This window comes from Lithobates pipiens, unplaced genomic scaffold, assembly GCF_037356315.1.
Source record: "Lithobates pipiens isolate NorthernLeopardFrog02 unplaced genomic scaffold, aLitPip1_a1.2 Scaffold_18, whole genome shotgun sequence".
NCBI classification, from domain to species: domain Eukaryota; kingdom Metazoa; phylum Chordata; class Amphibia; order Anura; family Ranidae; genus Lithobates; species Lithobates pipiens.
This window is the reverse complement of record NW_027507758.1, coordinates 398175464-398198009: the sequence shown is the minus strand read 5'-3', so window position 1 is coordinate 398198009 and position 22546 is coordinate 398175464. Positions and strand designations below refer to the sequence as shown.

Here is a 22546-nt window from a genome sequence, read left to right as displayed (position 1 = left end):
CTCATCAGTTCCCAGCAGTGAAGAAGAAAATGTACTTATTTACAAAGTTTTGTAACAAAAATGAAGAAAACCTTTTTTTTTCAATTTTTTGAGGTGATCAAATACCACCAAAAGAAAGCTCTATTTGTGGGGAATAAAATGAAAAACATTTGTTTGGGTACAGCTTTGTATGACCGTGCAATTGTCATTCAAAATGACACTTGACACAAATGACACACTGAAAGCTAAACAATGTGTCTGGGCAGGAAGGTGTATAAGTGCCCTGTATTGAAGTGGTTAAAGAAGTTTTTTGTTTTTATTGTTTCACTTTAAGCATAAAATCACTGCTCCTGAAAAAATGATTGTTTAAAAAAAAAAAAATGTTTGCATTGCTGCTATATTTGTATAAGGTGGCTTGTGTACAGTGAACTTGATTTTAAGTTTGAATTTTTCACTGGACTCATAATTGATATTATTATGATTTATGCACTCTGTGTGAATTTATAATTAACCACTTGCTTACTGGGCACTTAAAGCGGTAGTAAACCCGCACATTTTTTATTTTTTTTTAAACCTGCAAAGCAAAAGGCATAATGAGCTAGTATGCACCGCATACTAGCTCATTATGAAATACTTACCTTAGAACGAGGCCCCGACATCTGGCCCGATCCACGCCGAGGGAGCTAACATGCTCCTTCGGCGTTTCTTCCGGGTATCGCGGCTCCGGCGCTGTGAGTGGCCGGAGCCGCGATATCGTCACTCCCGCGCATGCGCGGGAGATTTCATTCGGGCTGGCCCCTGCCGGATTTTCAGGCCGAGAATCCCCTTGTGCGCATGCGCCGCTGCAGTCAGAGGCGCATACCGAGGGGAATATCTCCTAAACCGTACAGGTTTAGGAGATATTTTTTTTACCTACAGGTAAGCCTTATTATAGGCTTTCCTGTAGGTAAAAGTTAAAAATTTGAGTATACAACCACTTTAAACACCCTTCCTGCCCAGACCAATTTTCAGCTTTCGGTGCTCTCACATTTTGAATGACAATTACTCAGTCATGCAACACTGTACCCAAATGAATTTTTTGTCCTTTTTTTCCACAAATAGAGCTTTCTTTTGGTGGTATTTGATCACCTCTGGGGTTTTTATTTTTTGCGCTATAAATGAAAAAAGACAGAAATTTTTGAAAAAAACGCATATTTCTTTGTTTCTGTGACAGAATTATGCAAATTATTAATTTTTCTTCATAAATTTTGGCCACAATTTATACTGCAACATATCTTTGTTAAAAATAACCCAAATTAGTGGATATTATTTGGTCTTTGTGAAAGTTAGAGAGTCTACAAGCTGTGGTGCGAATCGCACAAAATTTATCACATCTGATGTACTGGTGGACTATCTCGCTTCTTGTGACCCGAACAAGTCAGGAAAGTACAAATACCCCCCAAATGACCCCTTTTTGGAAAGTAGACATTCCAAGGTATTTAGTAAGAGGCATAGTGAGCTTTTTGATGTTGTCATTTTTTTCCCACAATTCTTTGCAAAATTAAGATTTTTCATTTTTTTTCTCCACAAAATTGTCATTGTAATAGGTTATTTCTCTCACATGGCATGTGTATACCACAAATGACACCCCCCAAAAAATTCTGCTACTCCTCCTGAGTATTACAATACCACATGTGTGGGACTTTTTCACAGCCTGGCCACATAGAGAGGCCCAGCATGCAGGTAGCGCCATCATGTGTTCTAGGAACATAAATTACACATCTAACTTGTTGACTATTTATTACACTTTTGAAGCACCAGGCCAATGACACGTGACACTGATGACAGATGGCACTGATACGTGGCACTGATAATGGATGGCACTAATATGTGGCACTGATGACAGATGGCACTAATATGTGGCACTGATGACACGTGGCACTTATACGTGGCACTGATGACATGTGGCACTAATACGTGGCACTGAAGACACGTGGCACTAATACGTGCCACCGATGACAGATGGCACTAATACGTGGCACTAATACGTGCCACCGATGACAGATGGCACTAATACATGGCAACGATGACGCGTGACACTGATGACAGATGGCACTGATACGTGGCATTGATGACACGTGACACTGACAACAGATGGCACGTGACACTGACAGGTGGCACTGATGACAAATGGCACTGATACGTGGCACTGATGACAGATGGCACTAATACGTGGCACTGATGACAGATGGCACTATGTGGCACTGATGACACGTGGCACTGATGACAGATGGCACTTATACGTGGCAATGATGACAGATGGCACTGGGGACAAATGGCACTGACAATAGGTGGCACTGGGGGCAGGTGGCACTGGGGGCAGGTGGCACTGGGGGCAGGTAGCACTGGGGGCAGGTAGCACTGGGGTGGATAGCACTGGGGGCAGGTAGCACTGGGGTGGATGACACTGGGGCGGATGGCACTGGGGTGGATGGCACTGGGGCGGATGGCACTGGGGCAGGATGGCACTGGGGCAGGATGGCACTGCTGGGGGAGGATGGATGGCACTGCTGGGGGAGGATGGATGGCACTGCTGGGGGAGGGAGGATGGCACTTTTTTTTTACTTTTTTTTTAATCAAAAGAAAGCAAAGCAGAACGGCTGCCGCTGCAGCCGTTCATCTCTCCCCTCTCACACTCTGTCTGTGTGAGGAGGGAGAGCGGCGCTGAGAGATGATCTCATATGTTTACATATGAGATCATCTCCCATTGGACACGCCGATCGCGCTGTAAACGGCCGCTGTGATTGGCCGTTTACAGCGATCTGTGTTTGCCTGTCCCGGGGGGACACGGCGAACACAGAACTTCCGCAATGCGCGCCCGCGTAAACATTAGGACATCCAGGGACGGCCTCCCGAACGAACGCGCCTGCTCTACGGCCATCATTCGGCTATAGGGCGGGCGCAAGGTGATTAATGTGATATCACAATGCTATTTTTGGAAGCAATTGATGTTGGATATTTGATGTTGTGAATATCAGTGAGTGCTACACTCACAAATAAGTTAGACATATGCCGCATACACATGACCAGACTTTCCGACAGACTAGGTCCGAAGGGATTAGTCCATGGGGCAATCCGATCATGTGTGGGCTAATCCGATCGTTTTTCGAAAAAAAATCCGATTGACCTAGAAATAGAACATGTTTCACATCTATCCAATGGACTCAATTCCGGCAGACTAAAATCGGGAAAACCATTCGTCTGTGTGCTGGTCCGATGGACCAAATATAACGCAAGGGCAGCTATTGACTACTGGCTATTGCACTTCCCGTTTACGTCATCATGCTCAAAACAAACAGACTTTTCATCAGACTTAGTCCGTTCATGTGCGGCCAAGTCCGTTCGCTTTGGAAAGTCCGTCGGAACTCCACCGAAAGTCCGTCGGGAAGACCGTCGGACCTAGTCTGCCGGAAAGTCTGGTTGTGTGTACGCGGCAATACAGTTTTCAAAATATTTGTTATTGCACTTATAAGTGCCTCTGTACAGACCTGGTTATTTTCTAGAGAGGGTTACCTTTGTATTTTAGATGTACTGGAGACACCAGACTTGGGAAGTCAAACTTAATATGTTGTTGAAATTATGAAAGCCCTTTTGGAAAAAAATTATTGCCAGGCTGGGTAATTGAATGGCCAAAGTCCCAATGTTTTTTTGCTTCTACCAATGCTTTCTAGGTTGTTTTTGAATAAAAAAACAAGGTTTATCATGTTATATATTAGGTTGAATTTGAAGGATACTTTCTGCTATTCATCTTGCTCTATGGTTGGTCAGAAACATTAGCAGATGCCCAGACCACATAAAATATAATTTACCCAAGTTGTGCAAAAAACTAAACAAAAAAAGTGCACAATTAATGTTTTTTGTTAGACGTTTTGTAATTACAGTACCAGGTTATACAATAAAATCAATTTACATTTTATACCAAACAATTAAAGTAAACATATATATACTTTGACACCAGCCATAGCTCTGATTATGAAGTGCATGCAAGATTCAGTTAAATAATGAAAGCATACAATGTGTTTCTACTGAAGAAAGATCTGTAAGAATTTCTATTTATTTCTCCAGCATAACATCATGCAGTTACGAATCTAGTTAATATGTCTAACGATACCAACAGTACTTTAAGAAAATTAGCTAGAAAATTGCTTTTTTATCTTGTTTGCTTTCTCATGGACAATAAAATCTTTTTTCTTTCTTTCATGCTTCCAAACTGGTGTCATCAACGAAAAAGTATATAAAGGATAAGCTATTTTTTATTTGTTCTTTTTTGAGGCTGTAGGGTCATAAAAAAAAGGGCTTGTGCTAGGCGATTGTTTATTTTAAACCTAGATAATTGCCTGCAAGAAAAGATTATAACAGAGCTTTGTAACTGGTATATTGCTGTAAAACACAAAAGGGCACTGCTGCTGTACTGTCACTGCTTAAGCTGGAAAAATACTCGAAACGCTCTTCTCTCATAAACGTTAGTAGTACTGCATGTCATTTCTCTATAGCCTTAGAGCAGGTGCAAAACTTTTTTACGCTAAAGCAAATAATGTATTTTTTCATTACTTATGTTGGATATGAAGAGAGTGCATCTGCTACGCTTTAGCCTAAAATAAAATTCGGAACTTATTACCACATGTTGCTGTCCTAATCCATTGTCTGTAGGACCGAGTGATATATGCCCTTGCCAGCTGGCCTCAATACCTACAAACAATTTCTGTAGGCTGATTATGATTATGCCCATGTGTTATGGTGGCTTCGTGCCAGTCATTTGGCCCCTTTGTTTTCTAAATAGCATGAAAAGATGAATAACATAACAAGAGCTTTTATTTATATAACGTGTTTTCAGTGTGAAGAAAAACATCTTCACCTTAAATATGAGTGTCTTTTTCCTCTCTCTGGAATTTGCAATGTTTGAAAAGATAGACTTTAAAGGCACATATATAGATTTTTTAACAAAATGTATTTATTAATATACGTATATATCACAATATCACAATACATATATAGCGTCAAATATAAAAGTTGGACTACTTGTGATTCCCCTAATATAGGGACTAGATATCGTTTCCTTTGTGACAATACTGATGATGTGTCCACACGAGGATATCCTCTTGGGATTCCACTTTTCCCTTTATAGATTAACCACTTGCCACCTGCCATATACTGTAGCAATATAACGTCGGCAAAGTGGTTGTGATACCCTGACCGGATGTCATATGACATCACCAGGATATCAAGCCCGGGGGAGCGCATTGCAGTGATTGTTTCCGCAGTATATCAGTCTGAAACGCAACTCCATTCTAAGTAAAGAGTCTCTGACAGAGACTCTTTACCATGTGATCAGCCGTGTCCAGTCATGGCTGATCACTATGTAAACAGGAAGAGCTGTTGAACAGCTTTTCCTCACTCACGTCTGTTATATGTGAGTAGAGGAGAGCCGATTGGCTTCTCTTCTGACGGGGGTCTGTGCTGATTGATTATCAGTGCAGCCCCACCCTGAGGATGCCCATTCTGGACCTCCAGAGACACCACACATGGCCACCAGGGATGCCAATCAGTGCTCACAATGGATGCTAAGCAATGCCCATGGGCATCACTGATTGGCAGGCATTATTGTTTGGCACTGATTGGCATCCATCAGTACCATCCATTAATGTATATCAGGTGTGGGGACATACAAGGTAATAGGATAAAGGGTAGTATATAATTAGGGTAAGTGGCTCCAGGTGTGGTGGTATATAAATGTATACTAGGGCAATCCCTCCCAATACCCACTCATAGAACACACTTGGCTTGTTTGATAAAAGCAGACTTTTTTGGCAGTTTTATATAAGTCTTTGCAGGTCTAAAAGTCGACAGGAACAGGAGCAGAAAAGAGAGAGACACATAGTTCTCCAATGAAGCTCAATATCAGAACAAAAGGTACAGGCATAGGTACAGAACCAAACCTAACCAATTCCCTGATCTTACAACCAATCCTCAAATATCGGCCTTTCTCATTGCCATGGTCAGTGAGATCAGCCGCATGCCCCAATCCTCCCATATGTCTATCCTCACAGCCCAACAGCAGCGAGCCCTGATCTCACTATACCATAGACAGAACACAGTGATTAAACCGTCAGACAAAGGTGGCAATATAGTGCTAATGATCCAAGAACAGTATGAAATAATGTGCCACAACATTCTAAATAATATTGAATGGTATCGGCGTATTCCAGTGGAAACTGTTGCCCAATTTGAGCAGGAATATAAGCAACGTATATACACTGCTTACATGGACACCCTAATTGATCGAAAAACACACACATTTCTCAATATATTCTTTCCCTAAGAACCTATTTTTTATGCTATCCCCAAGATACATAAGAACCCAGAGACACCACCAGGAAGACCTATAGTGTCGGGAATTGGGTCCATTACAGAAAACACCAGTAAACTTGTGGACTTTTTCCTCATGCCTCATGTCAGCAGACCTCCTTCTTATGTCAGGGATACACTGGATTTACTTAAATGTCTGGATGGTAATACCATTCCCCCCGAAGCCCTATTGCTCACTATTGACCTAGAAGCACTGTACTCTAGTACACCACAAGAATTGGACTTACAGACTATTAAGACGTTTCTTATGGAACAGGATCATAGACAGAGGGATTTTTATGCCTTTATTATCCAACTGTTGTCCTTGGGCATAACTGGTTTACATTTCTTGGCTCCCACTAACTCCAGGTGCATGGGCACATGTTGTACGCCAATCTGTACCTGGGGGAGTGGAGTGCAAAATCTTTTCCATTGAGGCACTTATTTGGTACCTGGACAAGACCCTGTGCTGGTTCAGGTACGCAGATGATATTATACTCATATGGACAGGCACAGTAGAGCAGCTGGACAAATTTATGCACAAACTAAACATTAATAGGGTTAACCTCAGATTTACAATGAACTGGCATAGGGAAATCATTTCCTTTTTGGATCTGATGATCTATAAGGATACGCAGAATGGGCCTGCTACTAAACTGTTTTGGAAAAGTACTGCAGGGAACACTATCTTGCATGAGCAAAGGGGACATCATACCTCCTTAATTCATAGAATACCCTACGCCCAGTATATTCGTCTTCGATGTAATTGTACCCATGAACATGACTTCAAGCTTCAAGAAGCAGAATTACATACGTGCCTTCGTCAGTGGGACTACAGTAAAAGCCTGCTTGGAAGGCATACAATAAAGCATTTAATCGCCGTAGAAATTCCCTGTTGTATCCCAATCCAAATACAAATATGCAACACACCACCAAGTTCAATACCAAAAACTCCATACAGCATCACCAGCTGCGTAACTATATGCAAATATATTGGCATCTTTTGAGTGAGGACCCTGTCCTCAAAAAATATGTTAGAGAAACCTCTGAGATAGTGTTCCGTAAGACTACCTCAATAGGGAGCAAAATCACAACCAGCCAATACATACTCAGTGTCAATGATGTGTCGACAGGCAGAGGGATCTCAAACTGTAGACAGTGCACATATTTCCCATGGATATGGACGGGTACACACTTTTGCCTACCCAACAGATTAATGTTTTTCCCAAGGTTTCATGTGGATTACAATACACGAGGAGAGGTATATTTGATGCTCTTCCAATGTGGATCATTTTATGTAGGGAAAACGATCCATCAGTTCAAACAACGGATCTACGGCCACATATATTACTAACAATATACAAAAATGATTACTCCTGTTAGCCGCTGCCTGGGTCTATATCACAAATTTAATACTGCTCTTGTGCAATTTTTAGTAATAGAAGTGATACCCCTTGGCCCACATGGCAGCAACTGGGATAAACACATTCTCCAGAACGAGACTTTATGGGTCAAATGTCTGGAAGCCACCAAATCACCTGGCACCAATGAAGTTTTATCATTTAGACCATTTCTTTGATTAAGACTGGTGATATGTCTATTATTGGTGTTCAGTTATATTTGTCCAATATATAGTTTTACATTTGGCATGGTAGTATGATGTGGGTCATATACCTAATCTCATTGGATATTACTTGGCTTGACGGCCTAGGAGGATAAATGGAAGCGTAGTGCCACTTTTATTGGTTTATGTGTGATATTGTTATTTACATTATTGTTTTGTTCTAACATATTGTACAGATTTATTACCTTGGCTAGCCATCTGGGTATTCCTCCAGGGATGTCACCTTACGGGGCCCCCCATGGAGGAATCCGGATGTCACTGGGCATGAATACATGCAATTAGGGTTCTGATTGCAGGTTTTACATACACTTGCTGACCGTGGACTGCAATACCTATTGTCACCACTGGGGGCCTGCTCCGAGAAGTACCTACATGGCATGGTCAGTGTGAGAGGCCGCTGGGAACATGGCCAGTGTTCTGCAGAGTGGGTGATCCTGCTTCTGCAGACATTGCTGACTGTGTCCTCCTGCAGTGCCCCGGGGACATATCTTATTATCCCCTAACTGCACAGCAATGTGCTTTTGTCAACAGACACTGGGTCCAGCTCTTACCGGATATCCCCAGTGTGCCTGTGCCAACTTCCCACATGTGCGATGCGTTTGGCTGGACTGGGTGACGTCTAATGCTGTTCTGATGCATGATCCCAGTTGGGGCATACAAAACAGAGGCGAGGTTGTCATTTCCCCATTCACCTTGAGGAAGACAGATGTCCCCTGCTCCCCTTGCTTTACCTTGGATATATTTGGGAAGAATTCATCATTCAGGTGCGCCATGCATGTACCGAATGGTACTAAGCACAGGTGGCTAGAGGTATGTTTTTCTCCTCCCTCCCTCTCACTATGGCTTCTCTTTCTTTTTTTCCCCCTCAGGGAATACCAACAGTGTCAATTTGGCATTGTATTGCCTGTCAGCAGCATACTTTTCTTTGCTTTATATTAGAAGCAGATTTTGTTTTACAATACCAGCAACAGTTTCAAGGTAAATCCATGCTCCTTGCTGCACTATTTACATTACTATTATGCCTGTACATTTTGTGCTGATATTGAGCTTCATTGGAGAACTATGTGTCTTTCTTTTTTCTGCCCCTGTTCCTGTCTGCTTTTAGAGCTGCAAAGCCTTATATAAAACTGCCAAAAAGATTTGCTTTAATCAAACAAGCCAAGTGTGTTTTATAAATGAGTATTGGGAAGGAATACCCTAGTATACATTTATATGCCACCATACCTGGAGCCACTTACCCTAATTATATACTACCCTTTTTCCTATTACTTTTTTAGTTGCCTTGTATGTCCCCACACCCTGACACATGTGCTAATTGTGGCTACTTTCTTGCTTTGGAGGCCCTGGTGGTTGTTTTCCCCTTCTTCTGGGGGGGCCTTGCTATCTGGTACCTACGGTGCATGTGAGTTCTGGTAAATTCTTTACATACATTAAATTTATTTTTTTGTAGCAATTTGTTTTTGTTTTTATTTTTATAATTGTAAGTTGTCCTGTATAATATATTGTTATTAAAAATATTTTTATATATAGAAATATTCAAACTCCTGAAGAAGGGACAGATATAGTCGTGAAACATGTAGAGCAGAACTGTTTTTAATCTATAAATGAAAAAGTGGAACCCCAACTAACAGGATATCCTCTTGTGAACTCATCTTCAGTATTGTGGGACGTGTTTGTGGAACAGCACATTTTTATTATTCTAAGTGCCTTATTGCCACCTATAGGCACCAAAAAACTAAACATTGTCCCCCCCTCTCTCTCTCTCTCTCTCTCTCTCTCTCTCCCTCTCTCTCTGTATCACTCTTTCTCTATCTCTCTCATTATCTCTCCCTCCCTCTCTCTCTCTCTCTCTCCCTCTCTCCCTCTCCCCCCCTCTCTTCCCCCTCTCTCTCTCCCTCCCTCTTCCTCTCTCTATCTCATTTTCTCTCTTTTTTTTCTCTTTTTTTCCTCTCCCTCTCTCTCTCCCACCTGCTCTTTCCATCACTCTCACAAATACCCCTGCCTCCCCTGAAATTGGTTCACTACAGTCCTATTTTTGGTGCCTGGCACTGTACCTCCCTTCACCTTTATACTGCTGACAAGATAGGATCTCTAGATCATGATAGTGATGTCCAATGCTGTTCTGATGCATGATCCCGAGGCGAACAGAGGCGAAGTTGCCATTTCCCCAGGTGCCTTGAGGGATCCTGAGAGCCCAAAATAAGTCATGCTGTGTTTAGTATTCTGAGAATCATTGAGGGTGATTTATTAAAGCTGGTGCACACAGAATCTGATGCTGCTGTGCATAATAACCAATCAGCTTCTAGTTTTTTTTTTTGTCAAAGCTTAATTGAAAAAACTGAAGTGATAAGTTGATTGGTTACTATGCACAGCTGCACCAGTTTTAGTAAATCTTCCCCACTGCCTTTGTTCCTGAAGAGGGAGCCTGTAGACCTCTTAGCACTCTTTTTCTAATAAGCACCTTCCAGATCAGTTTCATCACACTTCTCTCAAAAAACTTCAGAATTTACAACTATAAAAGCACTCGGTTTGGCTATGTGCACCTCTTTTAACACATTCAGTATGTGGGGTAATTTGAGGCTTTCTTGCTGTTCTCTTTGCTAGCTTGCAATTTACTTTGTACTCCTTCTAGTTACATGTAGCACTCAAATAAATCTTTCAGTTAACTTACAGCACTCATTTCATTATTGCATATAATGTCCAGAGCTTGTATCATTCTCAATAAAATGTGCAGCTCTAATAGCACTGTGTAAGGTAATATCTTGGGGTCAAAACACTCTCCTTTTATCATTGTGGTCTCATACCACGCTCTTTAGCAGTGTGCAGCTTTTTAGGTCCTTTTTTTTCTATTCTGTGTTATATTCTCTTTCACGAATAGATATACATGTTCAGTGTAAGCTAAAGAATGCATCTTCCTCTATATCTGTTACATTCCTTTGAATGTCAAAGAGTCATAACGCATTCTTGTAGTAATGCATTTCTATGCACTATGCCAACACACAAAAGCCAATAAACTAATGGAAATGCTATGTACAAAAGGTCAAGATATATTATACAAGGACACATGCTTCCCCGTCTAAACTTTGATGCTGGCACAACAAATAACGTGAAAAGTTTTTTGAATAGTTTGTCAAAGCAAGCTTATTTATTGTAAAAAACAAGTTGCACGAATATTGAAATTCAGACAAAACCTGGGACTTCTGATATTACTGTGACATTTAACATATACTAAAATACCATCCATTCAGAAATGTACAGAATCTACTTGTGTTATTTGTAAAGAGGGACCATTTCATACATCAAAGAAGCATCTGCGCTGACCCTTTTTTGGCAGTACAATATACAATGTACAACATTTTAGAACTTCACTTTGTATATGTATGCTCTACATAAATATATTAAAACCTTTATTTTGTCTATGTTAATGCAAAAATTAAAATCATGCTGTAAAATGTTATTTTTATTTATGGTAATTGTGAAGCTAGTATAGTCTATTTTTGGGAACTTGCTATGGCAAGGATTCCCTAATAAATCATGCATTACTAGTAAATGTCAGTACCAAGTAAAACTTTCAAAGTATAAAGAGAAATGTTTGAGGAAAGAATAATGAGTAGTAAATCAGATATGTGATTTGTGCGTCATGATATAAAGATGCAACACCTATTTGATATACTGAGAAAGAAATAACTATGAAAATAAGCAACAGGACCTCCTAGGACATAGTAGAATGAATCTTAAACAATGCTGCATAGTGGCAATGGTCTCAAAATGTTTTTGTTGCATATATTTTTTTTTTTTCTAAAGCACAATTTTTTTTTGGTTACATGAAAGCATTGGTGCTGCTTCGTAAGACTTAAAGGCTTTGACAAAGTATATCAAGCTTGCTCAGATAAAGAGAGAAGGTTGTGATTTTCCATTGACAATATTTACACAGCACGGACCAACTGTGAAAATGACAGATAACTACGTATTAAGTGTTGATTGTTGACAGATTACTGGGTTGGGAACTTACCCAACTAAATAACTTGTGATACATGCCGGATTAAGGTACTGAAATTTATTTTGAGGAGTAATACTGGCAATATTAAAGAAGCAACATTAGACCTGGGAACGTATTGAGTTATTAAAGTAAAAGAGGAAACATAGCTCTGGGCACACTAAGTGTTGGTATCTCAGTAATGCTAGACCTAAGGCAATTATTTCACCCCTAGGCAGTTGGCTGTGTGCTCCTCCTTTGGGGGAACTAGGAATGATGAAAACAATAGATTGCAGTTTGCTACCATTATTGATTGTCTCATACATTAGCTAATATTTAGTACTTACAAACACGTCAGTGTCATGGGCCACAACCATCCACAAACATGTACAAAATGCAGTATAATAGAGGTTGCATCGACTATATATGCACCTGGACTAAAAGGAGTATAAGAAATATTATGTATTGCTCTGTTATTTTATAATGACCGGGAAACTTGATTTGCATCACTGTTCACAAGGATGCTGTCTGCATATATAATGAAGAAACAAGATTTGCTAGACGCCTTTTCACATTAATATTTTGACATGGAACATCACAAGGAAAGGGTATGTTTTTTTCTTAAGGGAATTTGTACATGTATTCTTTCTTTGCTTATTATGGCCAAGGACAAAACATACAATGTTTAAAAATGTTTTTAAATGGTTTCAGCTGGTTATATGAAATAATGAATATTATTATTATTCCTTCGTTTATGCAGGTGATACTCTAGTCTTCTTTGCTCATCATTGGCACTGCATCCTTTAAAGTGTATGTAAACCCTAGCATTTAACATTTCTAATTTTCACCCTTTTGGTGTGTTAAACATTTGAAAACGTTTTGGTATTTCTGTACAATAATTGCAAAAAACCTGTTGACCCTTCCAGAAATATAGCGAGTCCCTTTCTGTGGACTTGTGCTGAACTGAAACTTAAAACAGGGTTTGCAACCCTGATTTATTTTCTTCATTGAACTACAGAACACTTCCCCTGATGTTGTAGAATCTATGCAAGGGGAGGGTTTTCTGTAGTTCAAACAGGGCACAAGAAGCTAAGAGAACATCTTTGTATAGTAGTTGAAAGCATTGTGATTAAGCATTGTCAACCCAGGACAGCAAGGGTCCAGTAAATTCTTTCAAAACCTTGTATGCCTCAACAGAATAAACAGTATGGGAATGCAGCATATCTACTGCAATTCTGTGAAGCTCTGTATAAGCTGGGTGTCATTGTTTGTGTGTGGATTTGGTGGGTTCTGTAGGGGACTCTGCAGCAGTCTTGGCGACTTTCTAGGAGATGATGTTTCTGGAGAGGGCTGGGTCTCTCCAGAAACCTGGGGGCTTTGTGAGGGCACACTGGGAGACTGGGGAGACTGGGGGCACTGTCGAGTCTAGGAGGCACTCTGATACACTGTAGGATGTTTGAGTTACTATGGGGGCTAGAGGCCCTGAGGCAAGCCAGGGGACACTGTTTGCAATTACTAGAGTTTTGGGGCACTATGGGAGCAGGGAGATACAGTGGTAGTTAAGGGGATCTGTGACTGCATAGAGGCCAAAGAGGAGTGGTGGAGAACCACTGCTGTAGAGCATGAAGAGGGAGGAGCATTATGTCTGAAAATAAGGGGGTGCTGTGCATTTAGAATTGCAGTGCAATTTCATAGTACTGACTAACTATAAATCTGATCACACATGACTAGGATAGTTTGAGATAAAACAGGAAGTACATTTCTTTTTAGGTCATGGCAACTAAGTATTTTTGCCTCACTATGGCTAGTCTAAAGGTTGAATGTAATATTTTGCTACTGGGAAATGTACCCATTTGTTGACAACAATCCCATTAGCACATTGGATGAGGGTTACAAAGGGACTAATTAAAGTGAACCATAATTTATAAAATACACTTTATACAGTTGAAACCATCTCCGCCACCTCCTTGCAATCTAAGCAGGTAGGTATTGCTCTTTATATACTTGTTTTCTTACTCCAGCCCACCCATCATCACCATTTTTGCCTAGGCAAGAATGATGCATTTCTCCTCCCGAGGCTTCCTGGTATATGCATATCACATACAGTATCCCAGGAAGCATCAGTTGCCATACTGCATATGGAGGCGAGTGAACCTTGTGACGTGTCATAAGGAAACCTGCTGCAAGAACCTGGAAGAGCTCCCAAAGAGGAAAGAAAGAAGAATGGAGGCACAGGACCAAGCATGTGGCAGCCGAGCAGTGGATTGCCAGAGAACAACCTTCAATTCATTGGGCCCGTAAGCATGTTAATTCCAGCTAACTCAGTGAAAATGTAAAGGAGGATTAATAAAAAAACACATGGTGTGGTGAAATTCCTCTTTAAGATAAAAATAGTGCATCTCTGAGTTTCTCTTAAATGAATTGCCCATGTGGATAATTATTACACACAATCATAATTTATTTAAACAAAGATTGCTGATGTAATTTACAAAAATAAAAACAAACTAAAATAACCAAAGACATTGTAAATGCAAGCTTATCATAGAAAAAAATACCTGGATAATATACAGTGGTATGCATTGTATTCTATCTGTTAAAACTAATATGATGCTGCCCCTATTCTTCTTTGTAACAAGTGCAGTTTATGATAAAGTACTCTTTACTTATCTCTCAGACAGATACTGTGTGTCTATCTATCACCTGACCAAATACACTCACTCCAAACACATTGAACAATAAAATATATGTCCAGCCATCTCACCTGGGCAAAGAGCAATATTGCAAGGCTTATGCTGAATTTCTGGTCCACCACAGAGTCTTCCCCCGTACTGTGGAGGAGTGCAGGTCCTTGTCCTTGTTCGTTGGCCTTTTCCACATGTAAAAGAGCATAAACTCCAAGGTGACCATTCTTCCCAGATGCCATTTACTGCAAAACATCAAAAGCATTTCAAGATAAATAAATAACTACAAAGTAAGTTATTGTTTTCATAAAAAATTACAATAAAATCCAATAAGACTGCAGTGAAAATAAAGACATTTATGGTATATTTATTGACTAAAAATGGTCTTAAAGTACAAGTAAGTATTAAAATAAGTACAGTTGCATTATGTGAAATAGCTACCAATATCATTCTCAACTACATTCAAGACCTCAATCTGAAAATGCAATAACCCATAATAACTGACCAGGTTTTAGTGAAGCCGCGTACACACCTAGCTGTCTGTCCGACGTACTTAGTCTGGCGGACTTCCCGCCAGACTGTCCGTCGGACTTTCCGAACGGGCTACTTGCCCACACACGGCACTTTTTCAGCGGACTAATAGGGTGTACTAAGTCCGCCGTACTATCCGCCCTACTTTTGAAATGAACGGACTCGCCCACACACTCAGAGGAAAGTCTGCTCATTTCGAGCGCGTCTCCCGCGCGGCCCCCCACTCCAAAGCACCTTGTCCCCATGTTGATGAGGACAAGGGCCTCTTCCCGCCAACCCTGGCCGTTGGTTGTTGGGGTCTGCGGGTGGGGGGCTTATCGGAATCCGGGAGCCCCCTTTAATAAGGGGGCCCCCGGATACCGGCCCCCCACCCTATGTGAATGAGTATGGGGTACAATGTACCCCTACCCATTCACCTGTAAAATAAAGTACAAAAAAAACACAACACACAAGGGTTAAAATAGTTTATTGCACAGCTCCGGGAGTCTTCCGTCTTCGGGGGTCTTCTCGCCGGACTCCTCCGCTATCTTCTTGTAGCTCTTTTACTAGCGGAGGAGCCCGGCTTTCTTCCTCGCCGCCGCCCTTCTTCCGACTTCGGGGGTCTTGTCCCCCTCTTCGGTTCTTCTGCCGGGCCACCGCGCCTTCTTCTAGCTCTTTTACAGGCGGTGGTCCAGTCTTCTGCCGCCGCCTCCGCCGCCGCCGCCGCCTTCCGTTCTTCTGTCCTTCTCTTCTTCTTCTTCTTCTTCTTCTTCTTCTTCAGATGTTGCCTTGCCGAGTCGTCCGCTCACAATGACGGGGACCGGGCATGCGGCGACTTATATAGGGACAAGGGGCGGGGTCTTCGGTTGATGTCACATGGGTTGATGTCACATGGGTCGATGTGATATCAACCCATGTGACATCAACCGAAGACCCCGCCCCTTGTCCCTATATTAGTCACAGCGTGCCCGGTCCCCGTCATTGTGAGCGGAGGACTCGGCGAGGCAACATCTAAAGAAGAAGAAGAAGAAGAGAAGGACAGAAGAACGGAAGGCGGCGGCGGCGGCAGAAGACTGGGCCACCGCCTGTAAAAGAGCTAGAAGAAGGCACGGTGGCCCGGCAGAAGAACCGAAGAGGGGGACAAGACCCCCGAAGTCGGAAGAAGGGTGGTGGCGAGGAAGAAAGCCGGGCTCCTCCGCTAGTAAAAGAGTTACAAGAAGATAGCGGAGGAGTCCGGCGAGAAGACCCCCGAAGACGGAAGACCCCCGGAGCTGTGCAATAAACTATTTTAACCCTTGTGTGTTGTGTTTTTTTTGTACTTTATTTTACAGGTGAATGGGTAGGGGTACATTGTACCCCATACTCATTCACATAGGGTGGGGGGCCGGTATCCGGGGGCCCCCTTATTAAAGGGGGCTCCCGGATTCCGATAAGCCCCCCGCCCGCAGACCCCGACAACCAACGGCTAGGGTTGTCGGGAAGAGGCCCTTGTCCTCATCAACATGGGGACAAGGTGCTTTGGGGTGGGGGGCCGCGCGGCCCCCCCCTTCCCCAAGGCACCCCCCATGTTGAGGGCACGCGGCCTGGTACGGCTCAGGAGGGGGGGGCGCTCGCTCGCCCCCCTTTTCCTGGCCGGCCGGGTAGCGTGCTCGGACAAGGGTCTGATGTGGACCTGGATTTTTTTCGGCGTTGGGGTTCCCCTTTAAGTCCATACCAGGCGGCGGGGCCAGCGACGTATCCTTCGCGGGCCCCGCCTACCTGGAGACCCGCTCGAAACGAGCGGACTTTTCTCCGGGCGGGAAAAGTCTGTTCATTTCAAAAGTACTGCGGACTGGCATACACACAGCCGGATTGTCTGCCGAAATGCGAGTCCGGCGGGAAGATTGGAGTGTAAAACATTCTAAGTCCGCCATACTTTCGGGTCAAAAAAGTATGCCAGAGGCTACACACGGGGGGATTGTCCGGCGGACTTGAGTTTGCCGGACTTTTCCACCCGCTTGTTTGATCGTGTGTACGCGGCATGACTGAAAGACAAACTCTTGTTCCTAGGGTTACTGTTCTGTGTCCTTTGCTTTGTTCTTGTATATACAATTACCAACGTATTGTAATATTACACGTTTCTGAAAGTTTTCATTGCAATGTGTTTTTTTCTTTGATAACTGACATGTTCTGTAGAAGTTTGTAGAGACACGTCAGTACTTTTCATGAACATTGTGGGGTTACGTAACAGGAGATGGAACTGCAGGCATACAGTTTTATACATAGCTGAACTACATATGTATTTTTTAGCCTGCCAAAGCTTTGTAATGTTTTTTTCATCTACTACTTGTAGTCTATACACTTCTGTTACACTGAGTAGCTATAATCACTCCAAATTCATGGCTCAGCTTTGGCTAGGTCTACACAAGTAATTAAATCGATTTTGCTACTGATTCATTAACTACTAACTACCTATTTGAAATACAACAATTTTAGTATATTGCAAAATAGAGTAATTGCCAAGAAACAGGTAAATTGCTTTGTAGATTCTGAATCCCTTGTATAATCCTAGCTTAACTACTTCCTAGATCAACCTCCTGCTAATTGGACAGAGGTGATGATGTAAATTTAGGCTTTGGAGTTTAGGCATGGATGGAAAGTAGAGGAGCACCATAAAGCCCTGCTACCAGCAGTCTGTAACAGTCTATGAAAGGCAGATAGCTGCCATAGCTAGACATGGCTGGACAGTGAACTGAGCCTTACTTATGTTTAGGGCATTCTGTGCCTATGAATGAAAGCTCAGAATACAGGCAGCTTGATTTTGGGGCATTTGTCCCTGGGTGCATATGGGCAGAATCAGGAAATATGTGGCACTGGCTTGTATTGTCTGCCAGAGTGGAATAAAAGAATAGCTAGTTCTTGGACAGATAACACTTATAGTGCATTTATTTAAAAGGTGATTTTAACTGTTTGCATAGAGTTCTACTTTAAAATATCACTATACCAGTTTGCTTCATATTGCATGTCTTATGCTTCAATAGTTTGCATACATGAATACATTATCGTCAATGTATAATATTTAAATTTAAAAGATATCTGAATTATGTTTTTATTTTAGATAGAATATAAGATATAAGTATAAGATGTTCAAAGCCTTTGTCAATTTTTTGCCATCTCTGTTCAATTGGAATGTTTTTCTTTTAGTTCCTGTCTCGTAGTCACAGCAAGGATTAGAGAAAATCTCTCTGGAAATCTGCTGTTAGACAGGTGTCTCTGGAACAAGCATCCCCATTGGAAGATTTACCTTCTATTTACCTTCTATTTCTGTCCTGAGATGTTCCCCCACTTTTGATCCTAGTAGCCAAGGTTTTTTGAATTAGTATACCCTGTAAAATGTATTATCATAAACCAGATTATGAAAAATTACATAATCTATAAGTAGTGACCCTTTTATGTTAATATAATTTAATAGTATGTGAAAGGGAAGTTTCCTTTGGTAACAAATCAATCTGTATCAGTAGGCAACACAAGTGTTCCTTTCATTAATTTAGGCAGGATAAAAGCTTACCGTATCTTAGACAAAAAAAAAAAATCTTACATCCTTAGATCTAGTGACTGTATTAATTTCCTTTTTTTAAGTTTTTTTTCCCTTTATATTTACCTGTTAAAACCTTGCCTGTAACATGCTTCTTGTTCTGGTTGATTATGCTCACCCTACTGTGTCTATGGAGGAAGCATGGTTGTCACCCAGGATGGACTTAAAACATGTTTGACTTTGTTTATCTTCATAACATGGGGTAAGATGGGGTTGATAGGATTAGTATTTTATAGAAGAAAGCTAACATTGCTTTTGCCTCCAGCACATAATGTCACAGGAAATGGCAAAGACACTGGATTTCTAGCATGATCAACAAATATTTTCTGCTAAAAATGTTCTTAGCCTAAAAATGAAAATGAATGCAGCCACCACATCTAAGGAGACAAAAATAATCCTTATTTCTTTGTGAATGTATTATGCAAACTTTGCTGTGAATCCAAGATAAGTTTACTAAAGAATTTTATCTTCTTTGTCTATATCATATTTGTATATAGTACATAAATTTCGTACATATAATCTAAAAATGTAATGTAGCAATGCACAACAGAAAGGTTAAAAAAATGAAGGTATACATAAAATAACATTGAAACAGATAGCTTTTAGGACAAGTTCAAAAAATAGTTCAAACAGTAAAGTCTGTTTCACATTTGTACATTTTAAGGTGTGTTTTGCAGTGCATAAAATGCATGTCATGAAAATATTTTAAGTTCAAGAAGGCCGTTTACATTTTCCCGCTGCGTTGCGATGTGTTGTAAAAAATATGGCATGTCCAATCTTACATGCTTTTATCAGCATTTCATTGCTCATTGAATTCTATGGATGTACAGTATATGAATATGCACATATTTTTTCTTAAATTAAATGTATTTTTTTATTTTTATTAGCATTTTCAACTTGTTGTGGGTGAGCACATAGCAGCTCGTCATCCCTTCATTACAAGCACCTTCCCTACATATAAACCATGTGCTCAGCCACAATGAAAACTAGGACAGTTGCTGCGGCTGCTAATATGGGTGTAAAATCAGCCATGTTTCCTCAACACCAAGAGCAGGAAGCACTTTTTCTCATATGTCACTACAGGAAAGCATCATGATTAGTTAACAATAAAAATAAACATTACATGAAAATTCATGTACATTGCATGTAAATGGCACAAAAATGCACAAAAAGGAGTGCTTAAAAATATATGATTGTAGAAACATAGATAAAAACAGGGTCTAAATTGTACCAATCGATGTAACATTTACACCTATTGGCTATTTACTTTACGTTAATCAGACATGTAGTACTGACATCACTTCTAGAAGTTCAAAATGTTAAAGCTTTAATTGTATTGCTCCCACTGGGGGGGAGGTGGGGTGGAATCATCATGACAGAAAGTAAGAGGAAATCTTATCAATATCAGATGCCCCTGACATTGAGAGGAAATCTCCAAGGATATCACCTATCCTGGAGACAGGACAGGAGTTTGGGTGGGATTTCCTTTTCTTTGGGAAGACTTCCTCTCAATTCCAGTCAATTCACCATGATGAAATTGGGGAGACATCTCCTCAGTGGGGGAAAATAGCTATAGAAATCTGACAGAAGATTAAACTAAACTCTTCAAATTTTCTTGTACATTATTGTGAATGGGTACTATAGGCAGCATGCTACAGAAAAAAAAAACATGTATATCCTGAACCTCAAATATGCAATAATGGAAAGTACACCAAACTTTTTTTGTGACAAGGTCTGAGGCACTAAGAGCAGCAATAATTTCCCACAGTCAATCAGCAGACTTAGGGGCTTATCTAAGATCTTTTTTTATGTCAGAATGGTTTTGCAGTTCCACAAAAAAGCAAACATGCCTAAGAACCTGCCTAGAACTAGAGGTCAGATTCATCTGTCAAAAAATTCTGGATGGTTTCATAAACATCTTAAACCGATGCCACTGACACAAGTCTGTTGACATTGATGTTCCAACTGTCATTTCCATAAAAACTGATTGATGACTGTAAAGCTGGTCACAAACCTTAAGCTGTAAATGTTGGGAGATATGGGCCGAATGTCTAGAGACATTGGTCGGTTAAAAAAAAATTACTGAAATTTGGCCTGTGTGAATGCCACTCTGTCTAACCAAAGCTGGCCATTTGGCTGGCTTCTGTTGGACAAGCATGCTCAAAAACCAGCAACCAACCAAGTCCCAATCAGCACTCTCCACCAACGGTCAGAACACAACAGCTCGGCAGGGAAGATTGCTACACTAACTGCACATAGATAGAACAGCGGCTCTGACTGGAACTGGGTTGAATGAAAAAAAGACTAGTATGTATCAGGTTTTACAGTCTGATTATCCATTTTTATAATCTCTTTTAGATCTAAGTAAGTCGTAGAAGCTCTACCAAAACAATTGAGTTCATTTGTATCCAGTCAGGTAGGCTTTTGCACAACATCCTTGTAGATAAACCTGAAAGAGATTCTACAATCAGATTACAAGGTGTGTTGTCAACCTAAGGCCTTTGTTAATGCAGGTTAGTGCATTAGGACGATTGTCTAAAAGGAAAACCAGTAGGGTTCACCATAAGAATTTGATAATGTTTATTGGTAGTAAACATGTTATATAACATTTGTAACCCTGTACTAAGTAGAAAACCAAAGGAAGACTAGAAGCTCAACGTCGCACCTATAGGTAGCATAACAAAAACACTGACAAGCCCGATACTACAATTCATGGTAATGCACTAAGCACGCGCTGGTGGATTGCAGTGTCATTCAAATAAAATATATTTTTTGAATGGCAATCCAATACTCTAAATAAAGTATCTCTGCTGCAACTTTCATTGCAGAGCATCCCAATGTTCTACAATGAGGACAATTGTGCGGGTGTTTCTGATCAATTGTGGTGTGTTCAAATAAACTGGTTTGCCTTCATTCAACTTACAATAACGCATGACACAACAGGCATTAATTCCCCGAACTGGACTGCACAGAGGTGAATGGGGCTAATTGACTAATAGACTTGTGACAAAGTCCAGAAAATAATATCCAGATATCTTCTTGATGTATACCAAAAAAGCCCCTTCTATATGTGAACCTCAACCAGTCCCTCTCAGGTGTACTCATGTGCTCCTTTCAACCCCAGGACAATAAAAAGACAGATGGAGGAACTCAAAATATAGCATACATTTTTTTTAAATGGCTAGGCAGATATAAAATAAAAGAAAGGGATTTGTCTAAGAGACATGCCACAGTATCCCTGTATATGTCTCACCATCCACCACCACAAGTCTGTATCTGCTGCTCTCCAGCTGTCCATCACTCTGTTTGCTCCAAGACTGTAAGCTCAGCTGAAGGCGTTTCATCAATGTGACATCATCTGCGGCACACTATGATGTCACATTGAGGAAACACAAAAGGTGGAGCTTACAGTCCCAGAGCAAACAAAGTGGTGGATGGCTGAAGAGAAGTGGCTGCAGACTTTTTGTAGTGGATGGGGAGATACATACATGGATACTGTATAATGGCTTGTAGCTGGCTCTTAATATTGGTGATTTTGTTGTTTTGTTTATTTATTTTACATCTGCCTAAAATAAGTTTTATGTTATAAACCCTTGGTTCAGTTATCAATCTTAAAACATATTTTAATGAGATGTTTGAAGTAGATTTTCTAGTTTTGTACTGTCCTGGGATTAAAAGGAGCACATTTTTCTGGACCATTGTAGTGAGGTCCATTCAACCAAGGTGAGAGTACACCTCAGAAGGGTTGTGGAGTTATACATATAGAAGGGAGTTTTGTGATATACATCACAAAGATATCTGGATATTTAATTAGGTTT

The 22546-nt window shown here is 40.9% G+C and overlaps 1 protein-coding gene across 4 annotated transcripts in view; it reads right to left on the bottom strand.

Moving 5' to 3' along the window:
* The window catches only part of ADGRB3 (adhesion G protein-coupled receptor B3), a 1271667-nt gene that overhangs the window by 698781 nt on the left and 550340 nt on the right, over positions 1 to 22546 (bottom strand). For all 4 annotated transcript variants that reach the window (XM_077487874.1, XM_077487872.1, XM_077487875.1 and 1 more), the window contains one exon: positions 14725 to 14889. In XM_077487874.1, coding sequence (XP_077344000.1) covers positions 14725 to 14889 — 165 coding nt within the window. The remainder of the gene's footprint in view (positions 1 to 14724; positions 14890 to 22546) is intronic.